This window comes from Aptenodytes patagonicus, chromosome 7, assembly GCF_965638725.1.
Source record: "Aptenodytes patagonicus chromosome 7, bAptPat1.pri.cur, whole genome shotgun sequence".
In the NCBI taxonomy this organism is placed as follows: Eukaryota; Metazoa; Chordata; class Aves; order Sphenisciformes; family Spheniscidae; genus Aptenodytes; species Aptenodytes patagonicus.
In genome coordinates this window covers 1,558,077-1,585,715 of record NC_134955.1, presented here as the reverse complement: position 1 = coordinate 1,585,715, position 27,639 = coordinate 1,558,077, and the positions used below count along the sequence as shown (strand labels likewise).

At 57.4% G+C, this 27,639-nt stretch overlaps 6 protein-coding genes across 6 annotated transcripts; 1 reads left to right on the top strand and 5 right to left on the bottom strand.

Moving 5' to 3' along the window:
• On the bottom strand, nt 1-996 carry LOC143163047 (olfactory receptor 5AR1-like). The gene is given in 3 exon segments (XM_076343692.1): nt 1-238; nt 240-762; nt 765-996. Coding segments are annotated over 3 exon segments (993 nt in total).
• A 3,696-nt stretch (nt 997-4,692) lies between these two features.
• Nucleotides 4,693-5,706, bottom strand: LOC143162907 (olfactory receptor 5J3-like). The gene has a single exon (XM_076343478.1). It carries the CDS (start codon nt 5,704-5,706, stop codon nt 4,693-4,695), a length of 1,014 nt encoding a protein of 337 aa, XP_076199593.1.
• Nucleotides 5,707-12,288: 6,582 nt separating this feature from the next.
• On the bottom strand, nt 12,289-13,503 carry LOC143163056 (olfactory receptor 5F1-like). The gene is given in 3 exon segments (XM_076343705.1): nt 12,289-13,188; nt 13,191-13,314; nt 13,493-13,503. Coding segments are annotated over 2 exon segments (927 nt in total). The 5' UTR covers nt 13,218-13,314; nt 13,493-13,503.
• A 3,104-nt stretch (nt 13,504-16,607) lies between these two features.
• Nucleotides 16,608-19,084, top strand: TBX10 (T-box transcription factor 10). The gene is given in 9 exon segments (XM_076343477.1): nt 16,608-16,620; nt 16,991-17,302; nt 17,581-17,764; nt 17,845-17,946; nt 18,031-18,202; nt 18,310-18,465; nt 18,547-18,614; nt 18,695-18,840; nt 18,843-19,084. Coding segments are annotated over 9 exon segments (1,395 nt in total).
• A 70-nt stretch (nt 19,085-19,154) lies between these two features.
• TCIRG1 (T cell immune regulator 1, ATPase H+ transporting V0 subunit a3) lies at nt 19,155-26,230 on the bottom strand. The gene is given in 25 exon segments (XM_076343712.1): nt 19,155-19,445; nt 19,541-19,712; nt 19,819-19,939; nt 20,029-20,139; nt 20,219-20,335; nt 20,525-20,738; nt 20,922-21,040; nt 21,119-21,130; nt 21,132-21,188; nt 21,190-21,211; nt 21,287-21,444; nt 21,677-21,799; nt 21,801-21,817; nt 21,899-22,049; nt 22,212-22,244; nt 22,246-22,425; nt 22,508-22,601; nt 22,745-22,827; nt 22,909-23,035; nt 23,485-23,578; nt 23,685-23,745; nt 23,748-23,917; nt 24,019-24,097; nt 25,510-25,683; nt 26,210-26,230. Coding segments are annotated over 24 exon segments (2,514 nt in total). The 5' UTR covers nt 25,627-25,683; nt 26,210-26,230; the 3' UTR covers nt 19,155-19,363.
• Nucleotides 26,231-26,927: 697 nt separating this feature from the next.
• NDUFS8 (NADH:ubiquinone oxidoreductase core subunit S8) lies at nt 26,928-27,634 on the bottom strand (the record flags this gene model as incomplete). The annotated part of the gene is given in 4 exon segments (XM_076343476.1): nt 26,928-27,173; nt 27,291-27,419; nt 27,526-27,585; nt 27,587-27,634. Coding segments are annotated over 4 exon segments (369 nt in total), but the record flags the coding sequence as incomplete, so codon positions are not given.
• Nucleotides 27,635-27,639: the final 5 nt, after the last annotated feature.

The following is a 27,639-nucleotide window of genomic DNA, read 5'->3' as shown; positions in this document are numbered from 1 at the left end:
CTATTTTTCAGATGAACGTTTCCTCTCCATCACTCTCCCCAGCACATTCTTCACCTCCTTGCTCCTCAGGCTGTAGATGAGGGGGTTCAGCGTGGGGGTCACCACACTGTAAAACAGAGACGCCACTTTGTCGAGGTCCTGGGAGTGCCTGGAGCTGGGTCATGAGTACATGGACGCAGCAGATCCGTAGAAGAGGGTCACAGCAGTCAGGCGGGACGCGCACGTGGAGAAGGCTTTGTTTGCCCGCGGCCGAGCGCATCCTCAGGATGGTGGCCAGGAGGTAGGTGTAAGAGATGAGGGTGGTCAGGTTGGTGACAAACAGGTTGAAGCCAACCACAATGAACATCATAATCTCATTGACGGTGGGGTCCGTGCAAGAGATGGCGTAAAGCGGGGGTCCCTCACAGTAAAAGTGGTTGATGATGTTGGGACCACAGAAGGACAGCCAAAGTGCAAACCCCGTGTGGATAGTGGCATTCACGATCCCAGCGAGGTACGAGCCAGCTACCAGCAGCGCACAAACTCTGTTGGACGTGGAGATGGCATAGAGCAGTGGGCTGCAGAAGGCCATGTAGCGGTCGTACGCCATCACAGCCAAGAGGTAGCACTTGGCGGTGGCAAAGACAGCATAGAAATAAAATTGTGCGAGGCACGCAGAGTGAGGAATGACCTTCCTTTCTGCTAGGAGATCCGAGAGCAGTCTGGGGGTGATTGAGGAGGAATAGCGGATGTCTAGGAAGGACAGGCTGCTCAGGAAGAAGTCATGGGGGTGTGAAGCTGGGCATCCAGCCTGATTAACATGAGCATCCCCAGATTCCCCAGCAGAGTCATCACGTAGATCACCAAGAAGACCATGAAGAGGACAGCCTGGCCATCCCCCTGCCCTGAGAACCCCGAGAGAACAAATTCAGCACTGGGGGTGTGATTTCTTTTGACCATCATCGTAACACAGTTGCTGTGGGAAAGCAGAGATGCAGAGAAACACAGAGTCAGCATATTCCTGTTTTCCTCACAAACAAATGTTAAAGATGCCTTTATTTTTATCGGGAAATACAAATTTCAGAGGCAGGAACTGTTGAACAACATATTCAGTGTTTGTCTCAAAATACATGTTAAAGTAAACAAAGTGCATGATTGAATTTATTTCTAATGGTTTTATTCTGGTCTAGTCACTACTGATTTGGTTTGATAAAGTCACTTTGCAAATCGGAAAGCTTATTCTACCACAGCAATTTACTCTGACGTTAGAAATCAGCCTGCATTTAAAAAAAAACAAACCAAAACAACAACAACAACCAACCCTCGTTTCAGAAGATCGAAAGAGAGAAAGCACTAGTGAGAGATCAAGACATTTTTTAAATAATTTCCTTTAGGAGAGTCAGAACAAGTTAAAATAAAACTCTAATTTCTTCCCTTCCTTCCTATGAAACTCTGAAATTAAGTTTGAAACAGGAGATTTAGTGTAAATATTAACCCCCCTTTAAATATGGTGATATCCATATCATTCTTGTGATGCCTTTGAATTAAGACAGTGGAAAGAACTGCAAAAGGTTGGTTCCGGTGGAAACCCCAACAACGCTACGGTGCCGTTATGAACTCGGGGGTGGAAGATGCTGATAATGCAGGGTTGTTTTTTTTTTTAAAAAAAGAGATAAAATTAAGCTCATGTCTTCTTAAAGCAGAAGTTAGGAATAGTCACAGAAAGTGCTCACTGAGGGTTTTTGAACTGTTAAACAAGACACCAAATTATACCATTGGAAAGGACCCTTCTGCGCGAGGGAAGTTCAACACACGTGTCCTACCTTGACTTGTACGTGAGGCTCCCTTGAATCCAACAAATTTTTATATTTCGCTCCAGCATTAAATCAGTTGCAGAAACTTTCACACCCCTCTCAAACAATTTGAAGTTTGCCAGATAACCCAGGCAGTGCTTCGATGCCGTGATCTTCACAGCACGGCAAACAGTAGACCGTGTACCGCCAGTCCTCCCATCTGCTTCGTGTAGAAGGTCTGAGACAAAGCAGAACTCGAGGACAGCAAGGGTTTTTTTGCCGGCGTGATAACACGCCTCAGACCACCGATGTTTTGCAGAGCCACTTCAGCAGCTTGTCCAAGCTGCTGCCCTCTCCAGCCGCTGGACAATAATTATGAATCCCAGTAATCTTGATTAAAATAATCAGCTGAGATTGAGGGGCTGCTGACCTCTGGCGGCGCCTATGGGTCTCGGTTGGCTTTACTCACAGCCTGAGCTAGGGGCTGCCTTAAATTTGGAAAAGCAACTTATAAATGCCTGGGTTTCGCATGAGATATCCTGACCTTGGGTGACTATTTTGTGCGAAAACAGGCTCCTGCCTAAAGTCCTCCCCTTGCAACAGGTCAACTCTTTGTGGCGTTATTTAGGCTAAAAGTCACCCGTCTGCGCACGTCGCGGGGCCCTTTTTGGTTTATCAGAGACTGGTTCTCTCCTAGACCAAAATTTTATGGGAGAAATAAGCCCCAATTTCTCCCAGCGTTGGTGTTAAAAGCAAGGATGATTTGCCAGTCACGAAGGGCATCAATACTTGACCAAGAAAAGCCGCTGTTTATGGGACTCTCTCATTAAAAGACCAAGGGTTTTGCTGCTGCCCTCCCGGGTGTGTCATGCAGGAGATTCCTCTTGGGAATGGAAGACTTTGGAAACAGCTCCTCAAGGAGGAGACGTGCACTGACAAATAAACACAATTAGTTTCAGCAAGCGAAATGTAAGCTTGGGTGGGTTTTCCCACTTTTTTATATGTATATAAAGAATTTTATATATATATAAAAATTTATCTCTTGGAATATATAATTTATCTCTTGGAATCACAGAGAATTAAAAAGAATTGGTGTAAGAAAGAGAGATTCAAGGATTAGGAGATAGCTCAGGATATGGAGAAGTGTTGCAAATGCTATTGGGGAGGAAGGGAAAACTATTCAGGAACTCTTCCGCTGCAATTTGTTTTAACATTATCTGGGCTATCCTGTTGTTTAAAAAGCCAGAGAGTTGGATCCAGGCATCTGCGAGAGTCACAGCCGGGTTTAAGGAGAAAAGTTTCTCTTTAATTGCTCTTGAAGGAACAAAATGGTGCTAGTATCTGTAACCAGATCTAGGGAATTATTTCCTACCCATCCACGGGAAATATAAACCTTTCTTCAGGTTTAATATCTGGTATCAGTGGTCTTTATGTCAAAGCGAAAGCATAGCTCTGACAATACCTTCATCCATTTTGCTTTTCTGTTCTTTCCGGAAAGCGTGTTGTGGATGCTGAGCACCCGTGCTCAGCTGAATTATAAATCCGTGGTTAAAGGCTAGTTTCACCTTCTCGCTTTTGAGTGGGGTTTTTGAAGGACTCCAAAACACCAGCATGGTGAGCTGAAGCGTTCCCCTTCTGGAATAGGATATGCTTAATTTAATTAATTTATTAATTAGTTAATTTATTTAAATTTAGTTAATTTATGCTTAGATTAACTCTTCAGACTATGCCCTGAGTGTGACTGCTCTGTACAAAAATCCACATTTGCCACGCAGCCGTGTCAGCCCGTCACCCTTCGCTGCCAAGCAGCAAGCGGAGAAAACCATGCATTTTTTCCAGAAAAAGTCATCTCACCCTGATGTGGGTGTTTAAAATAGACCAGATGAATCAAAGCCCCCAAATGCACAGCTGTCTCCATAAGGGGAACTGATGGTGACTAATTCAGACGTGAAAGCCTACAGTTAGATAGGATGACTCCTGGACCGAGATGACTCAACCCCTGAAACCTGGAAGCAGAAATTATTAATAAGCTGCAGCTGGGGTGGAAAATAAACTTTGCCTGGATGGAGAGACGTAAGTAGGAGAGGAGCTGGGGGGGGAGTTTTGGCCAACGTTGAGAGTCTTGGAACCATCAAATGCGTCAGACACGTCTGAATACAACACATGGCCAGAAGCATGGAGGCTTTCTGTGTTGTCAACATCAGATGACTTCCCGGGAAAAGCCAAGACTGCTCAGACAATGTCTTGAAAGGCTGTTCCTGGCCAAGCTGAGTGACTCCTTGTCACAGGGGATAAAACTCCACCCTGCTCCTAGACAAAGGAGCATGTCAGCATGGTGGCTCCAGGCTGGTAGCTTTCCATGGGGAAGACCCATCCAGGAAAGCAAGAAGCCCAGCACAGGTGGCCTGCGTGCAATATGTATGAAGCATGGGGATGTGCTATTCCCCATAAAGACTATCCTTGGACAAACCAGAGAAAATAAATTGTACTAAAGCAAAACCTTAGGCAGCTACTCAGAAAATTTGAAAACAAAGTTACGAAAGACATTGTCCCTCTCCAAAACGTAGTTTTTATTTAGCTTGTCCCCTTCTGCTCTGAGCCACCCCTTTCAGGCCACAGAATTTAATATTGTTGTAACGTTGAGTAAATCCTCTTTGGTAAAAGGTATCAACTGTGCATGTTCTAGCACTGCTTATAAATTCATTTACTCCAAAAGTTTCACTGACGATGTACGTGTTTTTAGGATTGTCTGTCTTTCCTGCATTCTTTCCTTCTTTCAGACATTGTAATTACCGGTAATTTATTTTTCAAGGGACCCCAACATGGAATTAATCCGTAATTCGAACTCTGCGGTGTTCAGCACGAGGTAAAGCATGTACATCTCACCAGATGTGTAGAAATGTACGGTGCCCTTCTTCTGTCAGGTGTCGGCCTGATTTCTTCTGCTGACTCCACTGTGGCAGGTGATATCTGCTTTGGCTTGGTTAGAGCGGAACCTGTGGGAACACTTGCAGGAGAGGAGCTCGTTCGTAGCTCTTCTGAGGGTGCTCCTCACCTCCTTGTTCCTCAGGCTGTAGATGAAAGGGTTGAGCATGGGGGTCACCATGGTGTAGAAGACGGAGGCTGTTTTCCCTTGATCTTCGGCGCGTCTGGAAAAGGGATGGAAATACAAGAAAGCCGCAGAGCCGTAGAAGAGGGCAACAGCCATGAGGTGGGAGGTGCAGGTGGAGAAGGCTTGGTGCCTGCCCTCCGCAGAGCAGATGCTCCAGATGGTGAGCAGGATGCAGGCATAGGAGACAACGATGGCCAAGACTGAGGTTGTTATGATGAAGCCAACGCACGCGGCCATCACCATCTCGTTGAGCTGAGCGTTGGACCACGAGAGTAGCGGAAGTGGTGGGATTTCACAGTAGAAATTATTGACAAGGTTTGGGCCACAGAAAGAGAGTCGGAGGAGAGCGCTGGTGCACACGAGGGCGTTCAGGCTCCCGGCAGCATAGGAGCCCACCACCAGCTGCACACGGACCCCATGGGACATGGCAGCCAAGTAGCGCAGAGGCTCACGGATGGCCACGTCGCGATCGTACACCATGAGGGTGAGAAGGATGGCTTCCGTGGTGCCGAATACTGCAAAGAAGAACAACTGTGTGATGCAGCCGTTGAAAGAAATGACATTTCTCTCTGCAAGGAGACCCGACAGGAGCTTCAGCGTGATGGATGAAGAATAGCAGATGTGCAGGAAAGAGAGGTGCCTGAGGAAGAAGCACATGGGCACGTGAAGCTGAGAGTTGGTCCTGATGAGGACGATCACCCCCAGGCTCCCCACCAGCGTGGTGATGTAGATGAGTAAAAAAATCACGAAGAGCAGCTCCTGCAGGTCAGTGAAGCCCAAGAGGACAAACTCGGTCACGCTGGAGTGGCTTCCCCCAGCCATTCTCCTGGTGCCAGCACAGAGGAGACAAAGAAACGCAGGGAAGAGGTGAAATAATTTCTCCCAGCTTGCAGGAATATGTAGTGCCTGAGGCTAACGCGGGATTTGGTGTTTCCTGGATGAACACACCCACTTATTTCGAGAAAAAATACGATAGCTATCCTCATTGGGCAGGTTGAAGATCCAAAATAATATACTGAAAAACAATATATTGACAAAATAATAGCCAATGGATCATAATATGGAAAAAATCTTAAAGCTTAAATCTTAAAGCTCTGGCTGGCCCATTATGGAAAGAATTGTTCTTGCAAAAGATCTTGCAAATGGTGTCTTCTCAGGAACATCCAAATTCTTTCCAATATGTGGGCACGTTTGGGAGGATTTCTTTCCTGTTGTTGAGGGGGGGTGTTCTTCTTTAGGGGGAAGTAAATACGATAGTATTGTGCCTTAATTTGCCACATTAATTAATATTGCATTAAATAGATTACAGACCACGTTGGAGTGATTTTCTGACTCTGTAGTGATATGTTTGGGTCAATTAAAACGAGACTAGCATACCTGATTGCGATTTCATGGCTGTGTAGCTTCAAGAGAAAAACACCCCCTTCTAATCTGAATTATACTTGCACGTCATCTTCCTTGCGCCTCTCGGGTCTGCTAATATCAGGAATTTTTATCCAAAATTTGAGCTAGGAATTAGGGTTCAGATGTACTGGAGTATGCGTTTTTTCCTTCAGGAGGGACCTTAATAACTTCAGTACTGCTTCATGGCAGGGTTCCTGCTTCTGCAGGGGGTGGACACGCCGGTTAAGGAAGCCTTTCCCCATCCAGCAAAAAATGGTCTCGGAACCTCTCAAAATTTCACCCTCCCTCCGGTTCATGGTATCTTGAGTCGTTCTCAGAAAGAGCCTCACTGGTCCTTGAGCTGAAGTTAAAACACAAGCTCCATCGGTCTTTCCGACACCCCGAAGGTTTCCCTACGGCAGCCTCCAACGCGGCTGGAAGATTTAAGTTTTACCCCACGCCCACAGGACAAATTACCAAACGGTCTCTGGGCGCCTGGAAACAGAGCAAGCCTTCCCCAGAGAGCCGGGGATAAACACAGAGGTTTCTCTCCGAGGTTTTAGGGATGGGATCCCCAAGGCACATCAGAAATGATGCCTGCAGGGCCTGAGCAATTCGACTTGCGTACACAGCTTTGTAATGAGGAGCGGAACACAAGGCAATGCTTTTTTTTTTTTTGAAGGCTCAAATTTGAAAGATTTTTTTCTTCTCCAGGAACATGGGAGAAAAAAAATGATAACTCTAAGTAATGGATTAATTTAAGGAAATTATCGCTTTAAATTTGCAATGATCAGTTAGATTAATTTTCTTTTGTACTATGTATTTCCATAGAGCAGACGTGGATATACTAAAGAAAAAGCGTACTGAAATGCAGGTGTCAATTTGCCATTGTGCTGTCGTTTTCTTTTTTCGAGATAACTTGCCATTTTCCATTCACGCCTGAATCCGGTTTTGCGCCATTGCTTCCCGGGAGGTAGAGTCTCAGAGCAGGTCCTATAAGCAGCATTCGCAGGGCTGCAGCTCTCCGAAAGCCTGTCTCCAAGGGTAGGAAGCATCACCCCTGCATGTGTCAGGACAGTGAACTCAGACTTAGGTAGCTCTCTTCTAGACATTTGCGATTAGGTGTGTGAATGTCAATCAGTACATTTTTTTCTTCTTTTTTTTTTTTTCTTTTTCCTGCTGCCCATCTGCCGGTCACACACCTTGGTGTTCAGTATCACTATAATTTTACCTGGTGTATTTTTCTTCCTCTGTTCTTACTCAAGTTTTTTTTTAAAAAAAGAGATGACTGCTTCTCGTGTTATCCACTAGAGATGACCTTAAAATATGTGTATTGCCTGTTTGAGAAATGAGCATTACTATTTCTTCCCGTCTCACTTCCCCCTTTCCATCAGCCTTGCTGTCCGTTTTCTCGCAGCAGCGAGATGACCGTTTCGTCAGGATGATTCCTCTTCTCCTATCGCCCTTCTCGAAGCAGCTTTTACTTCCACATTCCTCAGGCTGTAGGTCAGAGATTCATTGCAGAAAGTCTCTTGACCCGCTGCCAACGCTCTTCTCGGGGTGCTGGTGGGTGTCTTTGCTGCAAGGACGTATTGATGGCTCATCTTCAACTTGGTGACCACCACAACCTCCACGTTCTTCTCTGCCAAGCTGCTCTCCAGCCTGTCCTGGTGCCTGGGGCAATTTTTCCCCATGGGCAGGACTCAGTATTTTCCCTTTTTGAAGTTTGTGTGGTTCCGATCTGCCCATTTTGGACAAAAAAAGCTGCCTTTGAAAAGCCATTTTGCATCGCGTGCTTCAAAATTAAAATATCCCCAGGATGGATGTTTGGTGCTTGTGAAAGCAGGAAGGGAAACCGATAGTGTGACTTGTCCCTTGTAGAAAAGAGGAGTTGATTGCAGACAGGGTTATGCTAAATTGCTCTAACACCTTTAAAGGGGTTCAGGAGATCCAGCTGCAGTCGTCTACACCCGCCTTGGGCAGGGGGAAGGAGGCGACTGCTGTTTCCCGTCGCTAACATCTCACACGTTGGACGGCCATCTCCTCGTCCTCATTAATTTCCTTCTTCGCCTTGGGTGGTGTTTATGTAACCGGGCGTAGACGTCTCAAACACACACATTACATCTAACAGCATCCGAACCAGCCATTCTCAATACCACTGCGAGTCTGTATAGTGTAAAACATCACCCGTCCCGTCTCAAATATCCACGTTTTATCGCACACAGAAGCATCCCTTTCTCTGGGGTGTCTGCCTTAGGTGCACGTGCTGACACTGCAGGTGTCTAAAGCCAGCTGAGTTTAGTCCTGCCCCATGTGTCCCTCTGCCCTTGCTCAACCCAACCTTCCCCTTTTCGCTTTCCCTCTTTCTCAAGAGATGTGGAAAATGCAAATTTCTCTTTCTTGGCTTCAAAATGTCTTTCCGAGCCATGAATGGTGGTAAAGGCAGACACGGAGAGGAACCCACCGGTGTTGGGATAGGGTCTCCTTGCTCCTTCCGCTAGGACCTCAGGAGGGTTTTTTGCTCCAGGGCAGTAACTGTGTCTAAAATGAGCCGTTATAATATCTCCCAATTCTCTTTTGAAAATGAGAGATACCTTGGCCATCGATTTTAAAGGGAGTAAGGCCAAACCAAGACTCTCCCTTTCGTTTCTGTACTAAGGGAAACTGAAGGTAGCTTGGTTTCCAGCTAGCCTGGAGAGAAAAGGGTTGTGCTCATGGTCCTTCCCACGTATCTGGATGGCACGCGATGGAGAGGAGTCACCCCCAGCGCACATTTGTAAGCCAAAGTCTTCAGCTCCGTTTTAATCGAAGGAAAAAAAATGCATTTCTCTGTTTCTGTGCCTTTTCTACCCACCAGCTAGGGGAAACCTCCAGAGTGGGATTCATTTCACCCTCTTTTAGATTCAGCTCATATTAAGACCCAAATCTGAGTGTCTGTCATTACCGATTTGTGAGCTAAGGTCTCGTTATAGCTAACGCGACTCTGGCCAATACAATCAGCAGAGTTTATTGATCTCTTCGGCTGATAAAACGTAGGTGTCTGCCTTGCAGTGAGCCACGCCGGACCCCACTGATGGACTTGACCAAATCTTCCCTGGTCATAAAGGGGGCCCAGGTACCCAGTCAACGTGTAGAGGTGACATGGTGTTTATTTAAAGTTAAGGAGAGAAGTCCTTCCCCTAAAGACATTTGAGGTGATTCCCAACTCTAATCACTAAGTATTTAAACAAGGGGAGGTGGCTCCTACCCCTGCGATAGCAGTATTTGCTCAGCGCTCTGTTTAAAACAGATTTAACTAGAGTTAAGGCAGCGCCGCCTAAAAGCACAAGCCTGGCTGGCTCCAACTGAACTCCGAGATGTAGCGTGTGCTTTCTGCAGGGGAGCCAGAGACAGGACCCCAAACACATAATAACTGCGGTGTTAAACCACTGTTTTGATTGCCTTATTTCTGCTTTCTCAAGTAAAATGAATTCCAGTTGGAAACTCACTCGCATCTAGAGTCCTGGAGCATTTAACGTGACGCAGAGACAAGCTAAAACACCTTTCCGAGGATGTAGCTGTGGCAGCTCCCGCCCTTTCAGAGGAGAGGAGCTCCGAGGCAGTCGGCGGCTAATCAGCGTGAGTGCAAAATGAGATGCAAGATGCCAGCCCCGTCATTGCCCGTTCATCATGACCTGCCAGGAAAGGGGGTTGCAATGCTGGATGCTCCTTCTCCCCTCTGTAACTCCCCTCCTGGAGCCACGCGGGGTGTTTTGCACCACTCTCACAGTCAGATCCTAACCCCACAGAAGTCAGCGAGGGCCGTTAGGCACAGCTAACCGCTGGTTTCCCCAAACGCAGCAAGCACTGCTTGCACAACGAGCAAAATGCTTTCGGTTTTGAGAGTGGCAGCTCCGGCGGGAAGCCACAACGAGCAGAGCAGCAGTGCTGTAGCCACAAACTTGTGTTTTTAAGACACTAAGAGTTTGTGTTCCCATTTAAACACCGGGTGATGGTGAAGCATGACCAGCTGGAGACAAAGTCATTGAGTATTGTTGTATTTTACATATTGCCAAATAACGGCTGTAGGTCACTGCTGCAAGAAGAGATGCTCCGGGACTGTAAATAAAAGATTAAAAATAATCTTGAGTCTTTTGTTTAAAGAAAAAGGTAGCAATCTTCCCCGCACCTAAATTAAACAGCATCCTGAGGGTGACGGTCGCAGAGGAGCAGAAGTGTGGGAGAACAGCGGGAATTGTACACGGAGGTCCCGATTCAGGAGTAGGTCCTGATGAACACGCCTGGAGAGACGCGAGATGAACCTTGCTCGCTTACGACCACGCACCAGCAAGTGCTCCACGTGCTCCATATTGCAATAAGGATAAATCTGAGACTTTCTGTCGTGAATTTGCAACGTGGGAAATTCCAGTTAGAAACAAAGAGGGGGTTGGGGGGAAACCTCTATAAGGGTGGTCAAACGCTGAAACAGGGGCCAGGGAGGGCGTGAAACCTCTGCCCTGGGTGGTCCCCAAGGCTCAGCGGGACAACGGGGTCTGACTCGGCCCTGGTTGGTGTGGGTGGCCGTACCGGAGACCTCCCGGGGTCCCTGCCGTGGGGGGGCCAGCACAGACCCTCACGGCAGCACAGCTGATAGGAGAGGAACAGGAGCACAAACAGCCTGGGACGGTGTTTGCCCCAGGCTGGCAGTGCCAGACAGGCAGCCGACCGTTGGCTGGATTAAATAATAACCAGGGAATTATCAGGAAACTTTGGGAACAAAGAAGGATTCAGCTGGTTGACCCTGGGTGCCTGTTAGTTGTGTGTCGTTAATAAACCAGCAAACCGCTTTGATCCTGACTTGATTTAACCCAACTGAGCAGCTTCTCCCTCCAACCCAAGTTATTGCATGTCTCGAGGATAGCGCTGGGGCTAAGCCGCCGCTCCAGATTTCGCCATGGTCCTGACAGAGGCTGCAGCCTGCACGGGCTGAGGTAATACACAAATTGGAGGGTTTTTTGCTTCTTTTTTCATGGGTGCAACGTCTGTGCACCACCCGGCAGCTATCTCTGCAGGAAGGCGGCAGGAGAGCCGTCAGGGCAGGCAATGGCATCGGTGCAGGCTGGCGTGGGCTGCAAAATATTGAGTCTGAAGGAGGAGGCTGCTGAGCGAGACCATAGCTCCTGTGATCTCTTCTGGTCGGGGTACCGTGGAGATCATGGCTTTTATCTCTGTCAACAGGGAGATGGAAGGCAAAGGTGTGGAGCAGTGGATAGGGGCTGCTTGACAGTATCTGCCTTTGGGGAGATTCATCACTACTGCATCTTAAAATGCTTTCAGAGTGCCTTCATCCACAGTAGAGGTCACCCGAATACCGTACTTAACTTAAAATTTTAGCTGTCTAAAAAGAAATGAGGTGTATGGTGCTGTTAATCATTGAATGAGGTTTGAGTATGAAAAAGAAAAAATATTTCCTGCGTAGCATACCAGTTACGTGCTGTCATCTACATTTTTCTTGCTGAAGGTGTTGGCATCCTGAGGCTGGTTATTATGGCCTTTCATGACTTTACAACACTGCCCTGAAATGGAATTTCATTTAGTGCAACAGTAGAATTCACCCCCTGTTTATTCTGATTTGCTAAGCAAAAGGGAGAGCAACACATGACACAGCTCGTACTTGTGAGTCCAACCAATTGCAGAAATTTTTGCCTTATTCTTCCGGCTTAATTTGGCCTGATACACAGGATTGAATAAATGGGACGGGGCAAAATTTTAAATGAGGAGTAGCGCAATGCTTGTAGTTCTCTACCTGTGTCTTCATTAGGTTAAATTAACTACTAAATATAATTATCGATGTTTGGGGAACTTAGTGAAATTATTAGTATCCTGAACCAGCTGAGGTTATTGAATCAGCCAGTGCAGCTTCTAACTCAAAGTGCAGAAGACCCCAAAAATGTTATCAATCTATCTCAGATATTTAATCAAAACCCAAGAATACCACCCACATCTCCATTCTATCTGGCCATAAATTTACAACATTCAAGATCATTTGATATTTGTGAGTCTCCTCAAAGCCTCCTTCACCTCCGTATTCCTCAGGCTGTAGATCAAGGGGTTCAGCATGGGAGTCACCACAGTGTAGAGCACCGCAGCCCGTTTATCTTCTTCTCTCGAGCTGTCTGAGCTGGGCTTTAAGCACATAAAAAGCGATGTCCCGCAGAAGATCCTCACAGTGGTGAGGTGGGAGGCGCAGGTGGAGAGGACTTTGTGCTTGCCCTCCGCTGAACTGTTGCTCAGGGTGGCAGAGATGATGGCCACATGGGAGACCAGGACAACCAGGCTGCTGGCCACACCGACCCAAGATGCTGAAGTTCTTAATATGTGTCTGAGGGTGGTGTCGGAGCTTGAGAATTTTATCAGAGGGGAAAAGTCACAGAAGAACAGGTCGATGACGCTGGAGCTGCAGAAGGATAAATTGGTCGTGCCAATAGTCTGTCCCATGCCATTTGTCAACCCCACGAGATATGACCCAGTCACCAGCTGGAAACAGCATTTTGGGGACAGGACAAGCGGATACACCAGGGGATGGCAAATGGCCATGTAATGGTCATACGCTATCATAGCCAGCAGGAAGCATTTGGTCATCCCAAAAAGATCAGAAATGACCACCTGAGCCACGCACCCAGCATAAGCAGTGCCCTTCTTCTCTGACGTAAAGTCAACCGGCATCTCGGGGGTGATGACGGTGGAAGAACAGAGGTCTACAAAAGCCAGGTTACCCAAGAAATAATACATGGGGGAGTGAAGCTGAGGGCTGGCCCTGATTAACGCAATCGTCCCAAGGTTCCCCAGGATGGTGACAAGATAGGTGAGCAAAAACACCAGAAAGAGGGTGACCTGAGTCACTGGGCCCTCTGTGAACCCCGTTAAGCTGAATTCATTCAAATCGCTTGGGTGCAATTGCTTTCTGCCATTAGTTGGATGCGTGCTTTCTGTGTGAACTCCCTGATGGAGGTTTCTTCTACAACAGGCAGGTATCTGCCAGGTGGAAAACCCTCTCTCCAGTGGGACCTGCTCGGAGACAATCATACAAGATCTAAAGGAAGAGTTTAGGCACAGATCAACTAGAAGCAGCTTGCCAAAAGTCGTATCACAGTGCGGGTAAAACACATGGGGTGCTGCAACAGCAAAGCTCTGCTCGAGCTGTAAAATCCCACTGCACAGCGTGGTGTGTGGTCCTCCGGCCCACTTCTGGATGTTCAGCAACCACCTTCGTGAAAAGCTGTAGGGAGGTCACACACCCAAGTAGCTTTACCTTGCTGCTGTATTTCATCCCCTTTGCTAGCGTTCAGCCTGGGACTCGGAGATCATCCAGCTCAACCTGAAACACAGAGAAACACGATGCTTTTACAGTGCCGAGGTGATTATTCGTCCTCTCGGTGGCATTTGCCAACCACCCGCTTCCTCCTTCTTTGCTGGGACTTCTTCCTAACTATGAAACCTTACGCAGAGGTTTGTCTTGGTTTCCCCTCCCTCCTGATACACTGTTTTAGCTATAACAACTTTTCCTAGGTCTTTAGCCTGTTCCTAGGGGCTTCAAATGGAAATGGGCAACCCCCAAAGCTGAGCGATCCCTCCTTGAAAATATTGGGGGGAAAAAAATAATCTTTTGGACCTGCATCATCTCAGCAACAGTAAGCTCCCTAAATGTTCTTTACAGGAAAGTTTCTGGTCCTCATCCAGGACCAGATGTGGTCAATGGGGAGAGGAAGCCTCCTGAGCGTGCTTTCCAACTGGGCCTCCCTTCTCAGCAGTTGTGTGGTGAGGACACAGGACAGCCAGCTCCCTGGTTTTGGTGGAAAGTCCAGAGTATCATGAAGAACTGAAGCCCAGGACCCTGCAGGTAGGGCATGAGATGAAGATAGGAGCTGTTTCTTTTTTGCAAGAGAAAACTACAGGAGATGGGTGGCTCAGCATGCACCGTCCTTGCTCGTGAACCTGGTACTGGAGCTCCAGCTTGGGCTGGAAGATGACGACCCTCACTTACATCTCAGCGCTATCTCTGCTTCCCTCCTGATGCTCTTGGAGATGGATGTGAAGACGCGTGTGCCTGAAGCTCTGCAGGGGAGCTCGAAAATAAACCACCATCAGCAAACACCCTTACTTTTTCACATAATTTGGGGATTTGGGGACCGAGGATCTCTTTGAGCCCCAGGGAAGTGACAAAGCCCAAAGCAGGTCATTATCTTTCCTCTGCACTTCTTAGTTTGAAGAAGAAGTGTACGCAGAGGAGATGGCCTCAGCTTGAGTGAACAACAGAGCTTCGGGCTCTCTTCAGAGCAAACCGCAGAACAACACCCCATTTTCCCATCCACTTTTTGAAAATTTCAGAGACAGAATCAGCTCCACAAGTGCCGTGTTTGACATTATCATGCCCGGGAGCCGAGGGGGACCTCGCCGATGGGGCACAGTCCCGCAGGCGCTGAGCCAGGGCTGGTAACAGGGTCCATCAGCAGTCCCAAGCACCACAGACAATGAAGCACCTTTCTACCCATCTTAAATTCCTTGTTTGCAAACCATAGCTCACAAGTTTGGCTGCAAGGAGCCAACAGAAGATTGTGACGACCTCGCTAAAGTTGAGGTAAATGCCACCCACTGCTCTCTTTTCCATCCACGCAGCCATCATCTCATCACCCAAGGCACTCAGGTTGGTCAAGCATGACTTGCCCTTGGTACATCCATGCTGGGTACTCACGGTCACCCTCCTGCCCTTCCTCTGCCTGGAGAGGGCTTCCAGGGGGATTTGCCTCTTAATCCTGCTGGGGACTGAGGCAGCCCGCGGTCCTTGTCCCCTCCGTCTTGGTGATGACATTTACCTTCTTCCACCCATCAGGCTGGAAACGCACCAGCCAAAAGGGCAAACGAGAGCCTGAGGGAGAGGTGCCCAAAACTGGAAGGAAGGTGATGGGGAGGATCAGATAAGGAGCATGAAGAAGGACTGAAAGGGGCAGCAAGTGGGGAAAAGGGCCCTTCTGAAGGGACGAAGGAAAGTGCTAGGGCTGGCCCTGTCTCCGATGGCTCTGATGGAGGTTCCCGAGCCCAACAGGAGATGTGGTGAACCTCTTCCTACAGCCTTTTTACACCCAGCAAAGCTGAGTACCAAGGGCAGCAGAAATCACTGTGGGATAAGGTCAGACGATGCATTTTGCAGAGTGGGAATTAGCTTAGACGCAGAAAGCCCTGACCCACACCCTCTGCTGAGCAGCGAGTGGGGCAGCAGGCTGAAACCTCCCAGAGCCAAACACAAAAGGAAAGTAAATGTCACATGGATTCGCACCAGAGTTCAGCCAGATCCAGGCTCCGCCTCCGCTCTCGGCGAGGAGAAGCCGTACAAAACGGAGTCGGGTTAGACATCACCTCGGACGCTGAGAACTGGTGTTTTACAGACTCGGAGCCAGAGGCTGCCCTTCCCTGACGGTGCACCTCTAGGAGCAAACCCCCACGCTCGGGGCAGCGTTTGGTGTTTCAAACCCTTCCAGGGCCGCATCCTTGCCTTTCCTTTTCTCTCCAGCAGAAAAATCAGCTGCAGAGCGCGGTGCGATGCTGCGGATGAGCCCTGGCAGGTCCGCTCCTGCCTGGGGCTGAGCCCCCTCCATCCTCCTCCCCGCTGTCAGCGCCGCCTCTCGCACCTCCTCATCTCCCCGCTCGATACCAGCCCCGCGGCCACGGCCCGGCTGACAGCGGGAGACAGATGGGGCCGAGACAGCACCGCGGGGCACGGGACACGTGCGGGGACGTGACGGACGCAGGGGGCTTGGGGAGATGGTCCCTCCCCGGTTTGCATCAGTCCCGGTCCCAAAACCCAGTGCTGCCCACGCAGCCCCCCTTGGCCGCCCTGCAGCGTACGGGGGCCAGAGGGTTTCCTCTCCGTTACGATGGCCGCAGGAAGGATTTAAGCGACAACCCCAAAGCAGAAGTGAAGGCTGAGTCCCGGTTTGGAGAAAACAGATGGCTCTGTGCAAAGCAGGGAGGGATTTCAGCCCTTGCCCAGAGCCACCGTCACCGGGGTACCACCGGGGACAGAAAGCCATCAGCAGCCCCACGAGGATGTCCCCTGTTCCCTCCAGACCCGTCCCCAGAGCCCCAGCATCCCTCATCCCACCCGAATACACTCCCGTGGTGTGCAATGAGATGGTGTCCTTGGCTCCGTTGCAGTTCAGAGGGGAGTGGGGGGCTCCGGAGTAGCCCCTCTGCTTTCCCCCCCCGCAGCCCTCCGCCCCTGCGTCAGTCACCTCCCCGCACCCCTTGCCCCCGCAGCGCCGGCTTGTCCCCATCCATCTCCCACTGTCAGGCCTGTATTGAACATGGCGATGGGAGGTGCGGGGTGGAGGGGGCTCAGCCCTGGGGCAGGACTGGGGGTCCCGGGTACCAGGGCAGAGATGGGACCAGCATTTGGAATGGGTGCAGGGGAGGGGGGGGGAGCACTTCCCTCCCCGCACCCCGGAGCCGCAGAGGCTTTGCACAAGCGGCCGGCACGTTGCGGATGCCTCAACACCTCACCGAGCTTTTTAATACCGGGTGTTGACGGCGGGCTGTCGGCTGAGCCGCCGGTGCACGGGCGGCTGCCGCGTGCCGAGAGGGGCTTTGCCCAAGGGAGAGGGTCGGACCAGCCCCCATCTCCCCCCACTCAGACGTGTGACACGAAGGGGACAAGGAGAATCCAACAGAGCTCTCCCTCCCAGCCCAGGGTACCCCGAGATCCGGCTGGGCACCGGTCCCAGCGGCCCCAGGGCCACCCCTCGCCTCCCGTCCATCATCATCGCATCAAGGCGTGAAGGCAGGTTGGGGAAGGGGGCCGTGCTCCAGCCCCTGAGGACCACTGCAGCTCCAGCCCCCGCGTCTCCACCCCCAAGCTGGGGCATAAAACCCCCGGCAGGCTGCGGGGGACAGTCTGGAGCTGGTGCTGCACTGGAAGGGGGCTTTGTTGGGGTCCCCACCGCCGCCGTGCCGGGGGACGGAGCCACAGACGCCTCCTGCCCACCCGCTGTACCCATGGCAGGTAAAAACCACCCGCGGCAATGCTCCCCTGTACCCAGCGGTGGGGTCCCACAGTGGTTTTGGGGTACAGTGGGTCGCCCGGCCCCACAAGAGAGTAGGGCTGCGATGGGGGGGGGGGGGGATGACAAAACCCCGCTTTGGTGGGGGGCCAGGACCCCCCCGGTCCTCCCAACCCCTCCGCAGAGGGAGGATGCAATGGGGTGGCCAGCAATGCACGGGGTCTGCTCCCACATCTGGGGTGCAGGATCAGGCCCCCAGCACCCCCTCACCCCTCCGCAGCCTTCCTGGGGGGGCCGGACGAGGGTTCCCCCTGCAGCACCGGCCCCGGGTGGGCAGGCGAGGGGCCGGGGGCCAGCGGCAAGAACCGGCGCGTGTGCCACGCCGCAGCGCGGCTGGAGATGGGCAGCCTCTGGGAGGAGTTCAACCGCCTGGGCACCGAGATGATCGTCACCAAGGCGGGCAGGTAGGTACCGCAGCGTGGCGGGGGGGGGGGGACTGCCGGGGGGGGGGGGCACCCCCTTCCCACCCACCCCCTCCCCGCAGGAGGATGTTCCCCACCTTCCAGGTGAAGCTGTCGGGGCTGGACCCGCTGGCCGACTATGTCCTGCTCATGGACTTCGTCCCGCTGGATGACAAGCGATACAGGTGGGGACGGGGCGACGGGGATGCTGGGGTGGGGTGGGGTGGGGGGGCCAGATCCCAGCAGTGCTGAGCCCCCCCGCCCCACAGGTATGCCTTCCACAGCTCCTCCTGGCTGGCGGCGGGACGGGCCGACCCGGCAGCCCCCGGCCGCGTCCACTTCCACCCCGACTCCCCGGCCAAGGGGGCCCAGTGGATGCGGCAGATCGTCTCCTTCGACAAGCTCAAGCTGACCAACAACCTCCTGGACGATAACGGCCACGTGAGGACCTGGCCCCAGGGTGGGCGATATGGGGGGGGGTGGGGGGGGACACGATGCACCCCTGCCCGGGGGGGTTCTGCCCACCTCCCCTCTCCCCCCCCCCCCAGATCATCCTCAACTCCATGCACCGCTACCAGCCCCGCTTCCATGTGGTCTTCGTGGACCCGCGACGGGACAGCGAGCGCTTCGCCCACCAGAACTTCAAGTCCTTCAGCTTCCCCGAGACCCAGTTCATGGCGGTGACGGCTTACCAGAACCACCGGGTGAGCCCCGGGGCGGGGGGACATCGGGGTGCCCCCCCCCCCCCCTCCCCAGGGACCCCCTGACCCCGCTCCCCTCCGCAGATCACCCAGCTGAAGATCGCCAGCAACCCCTTTGCCAAGGGCTTTCGGGATGGTGACCCCGAGCCGTGGTAAGCCCCCCCACACACCCCAACGCCACGATGAGGGGTTCTGCGCTGCCCCACCCCTGAGCCCCCCATCTCTCTTGCAGGTGCGGGGTGCCAGCAGGGTCCCTGCTGGGTGCAATGCCCCGCGCCCGGGCCACCGCACTGCCCTCCCACTCCGAGAAGCGGGAGAAAGGTAGGGGGGCTGGGGGGGGGGCTGGGGGGGGGGCTGACCCCCTGTTGCTGTCTCTCCCCCCCCAGGGGCTCCCCGCAGCCGTGGGGCACTGGCCGCCGCCGTGCCCCCACAACCGGCCCCACCGGCAGCTCCCCCTGGCTTCCCCGAGCTGCCCGCGCCCCCCTTCCAGCCCCTCACCTGCCCCCCTGGTGTCTATGTGGGGGCCAAGCCCCGCACCCTACCCTACCCCTTGCCTGCCTTCCCCCCGCTCAGCACCTACGGCACTGCCGGGGCCCCCGCCTTCGGCTACGGGCAGCAGTGATGGGGGGGCAACCCCCCACCCCCCGGGACCCCCTACCCAGCCCGCGGGAGAGGGGACAGAGACGCAGAGCTGGGGACGAGCCATGGGGATGGCTTTATTCGCTGCCGAGGAGGGGACGGGGAGGATGCTGCAGCCGGACCCCCGCTGCCCCCCCCCCAGCCCCAGGGGCTTGGGGGGGAAACCCTGCCCCCCGGCACCCCCCCAGCCGAGCTCCCTGCAGCGGGGTGGGGGATTGGGTCCAGCCGATGCTCCGAGCCCCCCGGCATCCACGCGGTGCAGCTACTCCCAGGCGTCGGGCGCAAAGGTGAAGGGGCACAGCTTGTACCCGGCGCCCACGTAAAACTTATTCTGAAACTCCACCCTGCCGAGGAGAGGGGCCGGTGAGGAGCAGCACTGGGGGGGGGGGGGGGGGTGTTGGTCACCCCGTCCCACCAGCACCCGCTGGGCTGGGCTCACCAGTGCAGGCGCAGGGCGTGGAGGAAGGCGGAGAGCCCCTCCATCACCAGCAGGATGGCCACGGTCAGCACGGCGAAGGCGGCGAAGGCGGGCACCAGCACCACGCCACCCACGTAGCTCAGCCGCACGAAGCCGTTGCGCATCACCATGGTCCACAGGACCTCCGACAGCTCTAGGGTGGGGGTGGGGGGGACAGGGACAGGCGGAGGGGGTGAGGCTCTGCCCAGCCCCGGGGAGAGGGGACAAGGGACAGGACACGGGGGGCCGGGGGCACTCACGGGCGTGGGCCAGGCTGAGCGCCCAGAGCCGCAGGTAGGACGCGGTGTTGGAGACGCAGCCCAGGCAGTACTCGATGGTGTGGATCGCCTGGTGCATGAAGATCTCAGCGAAGTCCAAGTGCTGCAGGGATGGAGGGGACATGGGACGTCGGCGGGGGGCACAGCCGCCCCCACCCCACCGTCCGAGCCCACCGGGCCAGTGCCCCTCACCTCGGAGTCGGGGCCATGCCCCCCGCTCTCCACGTCGTCCTTGGTGGCGTTGACGGAGTTGCCGGCCTCCTGCCCCTCCAGCAGCGGCTCCTGCTCCCCCGCGGCCACCGGCTGCACGGGGACGGCACCGGCGGTGAGACCCCACCGCGTCCCCCCCAGCTGAACCCCCCCACTGTGACCCCAGCCTTACCGCAGGGCGGCCCGTCCTCAGCGCGCGCCACCGGCAGCACAGGTAGAGCGGTGTCCCCAGCAGCAGGATGGGCACTGACGCCAGCGCCAGCACCACCAGCACGGTCTGCACCGGCACCTGCAGCACAGGGACAGCGTTTCAGGGTCCCCTCCAGCACCGGGTACCCGAGCTGAGAACGGCCCCATTCATAAAGCAGAGGGGACCCCATCCCCACTGCACCGGCCCCCGCGGGGCTCCCCGCTGCTCCCAGCCTGGGCAAAGAGAAGGGTCCCCGGGTGGGTGCCCCCCATCTCGGCAGGGTGCTACCTGCCCCCGGTAGAGCGGGAGGTTGTCAGCGTTGGAGGTGAAGAGGAACATGTCGATGAAGTGGATGAGGATGCTGGGGGCCACCATGGAGTCGGCGGCACTGAACTTGACCCACTTGTAGAAGATGAGGAAGACGAGGTAGCCGAAGAGTGCCAGGAGGAAAACCATCTCGGGCAGGAGCTCCAGCACCAGCCGGTGCCGCTGCTGGAAGTGCCTGGGCCGGGGGACATCAGCCACGCTCAGCCTGGCATGGCACACCCTCGCGTGTCCTGGGCTCCCACCCAGATGTGGGGATACAGGACCCCACTCGCCCACCCCACCCGGGTGAGTCCGGCCCCAGTCCCCTTAGCATGACCATGGGTGGGCAGAGCCCACGGGCTCAGCCACGGGGACTCACACGTGGTTGAAGACCCCCAGCAGGACGCCGAAGCCCATGTGCACAACGCCCAGCACCACAGACATCTTCATCTTGAAGGAGTTGAGGAAGTTGAGGTGGTTGGTGGCCAAGCTCCAGATCTGTCGTGGACAAGGTGAGTGAGACTCTGGCCACCCCACCGAGGGTCCCACCACATCCTCTCCCCATGGAACACTCACTGGGTCGATCCCGGAAAGGATATGGCCCTTGGAAGACGCCGGTGACGTTGGGGTCCAGGGTGAGGGACGGGGTGGGTGGCAAGGTAGGCAGAGCTGTGGGCAGAGCGATGGGGGTGTCAGTGCAGGCAGGGACCTGGGGGGGGTTCACAGGAGGGTTGGGAGTCCCACCTCCAGGAGGAGTGGTTGGCCATGGTGGCCACGCTCCAGGCGGAGGGGAAGATGACGGTGGCTTTGCTGAAGCACTCGTTGTAGATGAAGCCGGTGTAGATGGAGAAGGCCCCCATGAGCAGGATGAGGTAGCGCCCCTCGAAGAACGTCAGCCAGATCTGGTGGGGGCAAACATGGCTCCCACGTCCACGCCACCTCTCCTGCCCCACACCGTCCCCCTCCCACACCACCAACCCTGCCCCGTACTGTCCCCCTCCCACACCACCAGCCCCATCCCGTACCAGCAACCCCATCCCACGCCTCCAAGGCCCATCCCACGCCCCCACCATGTCCCACACCTCCAAGCCCGTCCCACACCTCCAGCCTGGCCCCCCGCCACGTCCCCCTCACCTCGGTGCTGGCCTGCCGCAGGCTGGGGCTGTTCTCGTACAGCACCATCCAGAGAGCGAAGAGGAACATGAGCAGCCCGTGCCCCACATCCCCAAACATGATGGCGAAGATGAAGGGGAAGGTGGATGATGGTGTAGGGTGCTGCGGGGGCACAGGGACCACGTCACACGGACCCCCCCCTTCCCAGCCCCGGGCTGTGGCAGGGGGCCGGGGGGTCCTTACCAGGGTTCACCTCCTGGTAGCTGGCCACCCCATAGGCGTCCACGATGCTCTGGAAGCCGGCGGTGAACTTGTTGGTGCGGATGAGGGTGGGGGGGCTCTCCGAGGTGGGGATGCGCTGCACGAAGCACTCCACGCTCGAGCCGCTCTTGTACTGCGGGGAAAGCACCCGGCGCCTGACCCACGGCACCCCCCTGCCCGGCACCCGCCCCACCGTGGCAGAAGGACACGGGGACACCGAGCGACCTCTGGCATGAGGACGTGGGGGCACCGAGCAACCCCTGGCATGAGGACATGGGGGCACCAAGCGACCCACCGATCCCTGGCGCAGAGCGTCCTGCACTTGGGTTGAGGTCCCGCACGGGGCACCAGACCTCGGCGATGAGGCACTTCTCGGTGACATCGAAGCTGCACTGGTTGAGGACGAGGTAGATGGCCTTCATCTTCTGCACCTGCACCCGCCAGGTGGGCAGCACCAGCACCACCTTGTCCAGCACCTGCGCCAGGTACTGCTCCGTCTCCTCCAGCACCTGCAGGCGCCCGGCGGGGGTCAGGGACTGGGGGGTCCGTCCCGGCGTGGCCCCCCAGTCCCCCCTGTGGTGCTCAGCTCACCACGCTGAGGTCCTGGATCTGGCTGTGCAGCCCGCTCATGGTGTCCGCCCGGCTGGCCTCGCTCTCCGGGTAGGGGTACACGTGGCAGTGGAAGCTGGGACAGACGGACGCCACCGCGTCGGGGGGTGCCAGGGCTCCCCGGGGCAGCCCAGCCCGTCCCTGTGGGGGGATCCAGAGCGGGTCTTGCTAAATAAACCTCTGCCTGGCCAGACGCGTGGCTCGGGGCCGCGGGCTCACCAGTCCGAGATCTTGCGGATCTTCTGCCCGATCTGCTCGCCCCAGTAGGAGATGAGGAAGATGACCCAGGTGATGCTCTCACCCTGGGGACAGCATAGCCCATGTCAGCCCTGGCTGTCCCGGCCCCCCTTCCCTGCCAGCCCCCACCCTGGTGCCCCGCTCACCGTGGCCGGGTCCTCCATGGGCTCGGGCATCTCCACGAAGCTAGCCACCAGGTAGCCACGGCAGGCACGCCACAGCAGCCGCTCAAAGGCGCTCACCCGCCACGGGTGAATGACACCGGCCACGAAGCCTGCGGGGACACGGCGGGAGCGCTGGGACGGGCACGGCTCTGCTGCTGCCCCTGCCCCATGGCCAGGCCCCTGCCCCATGGCCCATCTCCAACCCTTACCCTATACCCTTACCCGCTATTCCTGCCCCATGGCCATGCCATTGCCCTGTGGCTCATCTCCAACCTTTTATCCTACAGCCTTCCCAGATGCCCCACGGCCACGCCACTAACCCCATGGCACACCTCCAACCCTTAGCCTACAGCCATGCCCATTGCCCCGTGGACACGCCACTGCCCCATGGCTCGTCTTCAACCCTTATCCCCCAGCTTTGCCAGCTGCCCCACGGCCCAGCCGCTGCCCCGTGGCCCATCTCCAACCCTTACCCTACGGCCATGCCCACTGCCCCATGGCCACACCGCTGCCCACGGCCCCTCTCCAACCCCCGCGCCCGCGCCAGCCCCTTCTTACTTGATCTTGCGGTCGAGGTGCTGGTGCAGGGAGGGGTCGAGGATGGCTCACGCTCGGAGAGCGCCCGGGGCCGTGGCGGGGAGCCCAGGGGGGCCTGCGGTGATGGGGAGCAAAGAGATGAGGCTGCGGGGGGAAGCGGGGCGCGGGGCGGCACCCCCAGGACAGTGCCCCCCACACACACACCCCCACCCGGACCCGACCCGGCAGGCTGGTGAAGCGCTGGCCCTCGCGCAGGACGTGGAGGTACTGGCGCAGCTCCCGCGGCGCCGCCCGCGCAGGGAGGCGCGGTTGCGGCTGACCTCCCGCAGCTCCTGCGCCAGCTGCTCCGACTGCTCCTGCACCCGCAGCGCTTCCCGCGCCAGCGGCGCCCGCGGGCTGTCGGGGCACGGCCCCAGCACCCGCCCGGCATCCCGCAGCTCCTGCTGCAGGAAGGCTGCGAGAGCCGTGGTCAGATGGGGGCGGGGGGGGGGGGGTCAGCACAGCAGCCCCCCCCCCCCTCCCCCCAAGTCAGCCCCGCGTCCCCCCAGGACTCACTGAAGGTCTTCTCCATCTCCTCGCAGCGCCGCACCTCGCCCACGAAGCGCCGCTGGAAGGCGCTCACCTTGGGGTTCAGCTGCCGGGGGGGGGGGGGGGGGGCACGGTCACGGCACAGCCCCGGCGGGAGTGGTGGGGTCGAGCATCCCAGGGGGGCCGGGCAGCCCTGGCACCCCTGACCCAGCACCGTGCCACAGCCCCCGGTATGCAGGGCACCCCAAGCCCACCCGCACCCACCTCCTGCACCCAAGAGCACCCCAAACCACCCAATCCCAGTCTCTTGCACCATGGCACCCCAAATCACCCATGCAGACTCCCCTGCACCCATGGCACCACAAACCACGCGCATCCACCCCCCGCACCCAGTTTGCCACACCCGTAGCACCCCAAACCACCCAGCCCAACCCCGCTGCACCCATTCCCTGCACCCACCGCACCCCAAACTCACCTGCACCCATGGCACCCAAGCCACTCACATCCACCCCTGCACCTACAGCACCCCAAACCCACCACACCCACAGCACCCCAAACCACCTGCATGCACCCCCTGCACCCATGGTACCCCAAACCATCCACCCCAAACCCCCTGAACCCAGGGTACCCCAAACCACCTGCACCCACCCCCTGCACCCAGGGCACCCAAACCCACCCAGACTAACTCCCCTGTACCCATGGCACCCCAAACCCCACCTGCACCCACCCCCTGCACCCAGGGCACCCCAAACCCACCCAGACCAACCCCCCTGCAACTACAGCACCCCAAACCCACCCAGACTAACCCCCCTGCACCCACGGCACCCCAAGCCACCCTGCACCCACCCCCTGCACCCAGGGCACCCAAACCCACCCAGACCAACCCCCCTGCACCCACGGCACCCCAAGCCACCTGCACCCATCCCCTGCACCCAGGGCACCCAAACCCACCCAGACCAACCCCCCTGCACCCACGGCACCCCAAACCCACCTGCACCCACCCCCTGCACCCACAGCACCCCAAACCCAACCCAGACCAACCCCCCTGCACCCACGACACCCCAAACCACCCACCCCAACCCCCCTTCACCCATGGCACCCCAAACCCACCTGCACCGAAACCCTGCCTCCAGGGCACCCCAAACCCACCCAGACCAACCCCCCTGCACCTACAGCACCCCAAACCCACCCAGACTAATCCCCCTGCACCCACAGCACCCCAAACCCACCTGCACCCAACCCCTGCACCCAGGGCACCCAAACCCACCCAGACTAACTCCCCTGTACCCACGGCACCCCAAACCCACCTGCACCCAAACCCTGCACCCAGGGCACCCCAACCCACCCAGACCAACCCCCCTGCACCTACAGCACCCCAAACCCACCCAGACTAACCCCCTGCACCCACGGCACCCAAGCCACCTGCATCCACCCCCTGCCCCCAGGGCACCCAAACCAACCCCCCTGCACCCAGGGTGCCCCATCCCACCCCCTCCGAGCCCCCCGGCCCCTACGTACGTCCCTGAACTCGAGCAGCCCCCGCTCGCCCAGCTCGCTGACGCAGCTGTAGGCCGAGGCGGACTGGAGGAAGAGCTGGGCCAGGCAGACCTCCTCGCTGCGGAACAGGGACCCCATGGTGCCCCCCGGGGACCCCGCTCCGTCCCTGGGGCGCAGAGGCGCGAGGGCACCCGCCTGGGGGACAGAGGGACGGGGTGAAGGCGGGGGGGGGGCGAGGGGCCGAGGGTGGCAGCGGGGCCGGGGGGAGTGGGGGGGGGGGTGTCACCCCGGGGGTCTTGCAGGGATCCCGGGGGGCTGCGGCGGGGGAGCCGGGGCGTCCCCGCAGCCCTGGCCAGGGGGAAGTGACCCGCCCCGGTCACAGGCGGCTTTTCCCAGCACCGGGCTTACAAAATACTTTCCACACACCCCCCACACCCCCCGCCCCCGCCCCCGCCCCGTCCCGTCCCGCTCAGCTGCATCTGAGTCAGGGCCACCGCATCCCCCGGGACCGCACCGGGCACCGGCCGCCGCCCCCCCACCCCACCCCCGGGCACGGCGGGGAAGGGGCAGGCTGCCCCGAACATCCCTTCCCCCCCCCACCCGGGACACACACACACACACACACACACCCCCACACCCCCCCGTGGGGGCTGCCCGGCCGAGGAGCGGGGGGGGGGGGAGGCCCCGAGCCCCGGGGTGCGGCGGTGCCGCCCGCCCCTACCCGGGAGCGCGGGGCCGGCCGGGCTCGACACTTCCTCTTCCCCAGGAAGGGCCCGGCCGCGGGGAGGGACCGGCCCGCCCGGCCCCGCCGACCGGGGGAACCGGCACCGGTACCGCCGCTCCCGGCTGAACCCCCTTCCCCCGGCGAACGGGACCGGGAGCGCACCCCGCGGCAAGCCCCCGGGATACCGTCCCCCCCCCGTGGGAAACGGGGGGGGGGGGGCCGGGATCCCTCGCTGCCAGGGCCGCCCCGTCCCCCCCAGGAGCACCGAAATGGAAACCCCCGGCCGGTAACCACCGGGACCCCCCCCTCCGTGGCAGCCCCGGGAAGCAGGGGGCCGGGAATGACTCCCCCGCGGCCCCAGAGCCGGCTGCAGGCAGGGGCAGGGGCATCCTCTCCCTGGGCGAGGGGCAGGTGCCCCCCCCAACCCCTCTAACCCACCCGGCACTGCCCCTTGGTCCCCACCTGCCCCCACCCGCAACCGCCTTGCCCTACACCCTCCGCACCCCCTCCCCATCCCGCACCTTTCCCTGCACCCAACGCTCCCCACATTCCCGCGCCCCCACCCCGACATGGGTGACGGCATCCCCAGGACCCCTGTCCCCCTCCCCAAGATGCAACCACGCACCCCCGGCCCCCTGAGCTGTACCTGCCCAGGGGGTTCAACCCCTCCCCTGCCCCAGCGCCAGAAAGGAAGAGACACGGAGAAAGCCGGAGCTGTGGGTTAGGAAGGGGCCGGTTGCCCCCAGTGCAGACGGGGGTGGCAGAACCCCCCCCCCCCCCCAGACCCTTTATTAGGGGAGCGGGGAGGAGACGTGGCGGCGCCTGGCCGTCACCGGTACAGGTAATCGGCTTGGATGTTGGCCGCGATCTCGGCCTCCCACTTGTCGCCGTTGTTGAGCAGCTTCTCCTTGTTGTAGAGCAGCTCCTCGTGCGTCTCCGTCGAGAACTCGAAGTTGGGGCCCTGCCAGGATGGGAGACGTCCGCCCTCGAGGCTCGCCGGACCCCCGCCGCCCTGGGCAGGAGGTCTCGCTGCCCCCGCGGCTCTGCCCCCCCCCCCCCCCCCCGCCCCCCGGCTCACCTCCACGATGGCGTCCACGGGGCAGGCCTCCTGGCAGAACCCGCAGTAGATGCACTTGGTCATGTCGATGTCGTAGCGGGTGGTGCGACGGCTGCCGTCGGCTCGGGGCTCGGCCTCGATGGTGATCGCCTGCCGCGGGGCCGGGGGAGGACGGGACACACCGTCGGCTCCCGCTCCGGGAAAGCGCCGTCCCCCGGAGCCGGCGGGAGGAGGATGAGGGTGAAGGAAGGCTGACCTGTGCCGGGCAGACGGCCTCGCAGAGCTTGCAGGCGATGCACCTCTCCTCCCCCGAGGGGGTAGCGGCGCAGGGCGTGCTCCCCGCGGAAGCGCGGGCTCAGCGGGCCCTTCT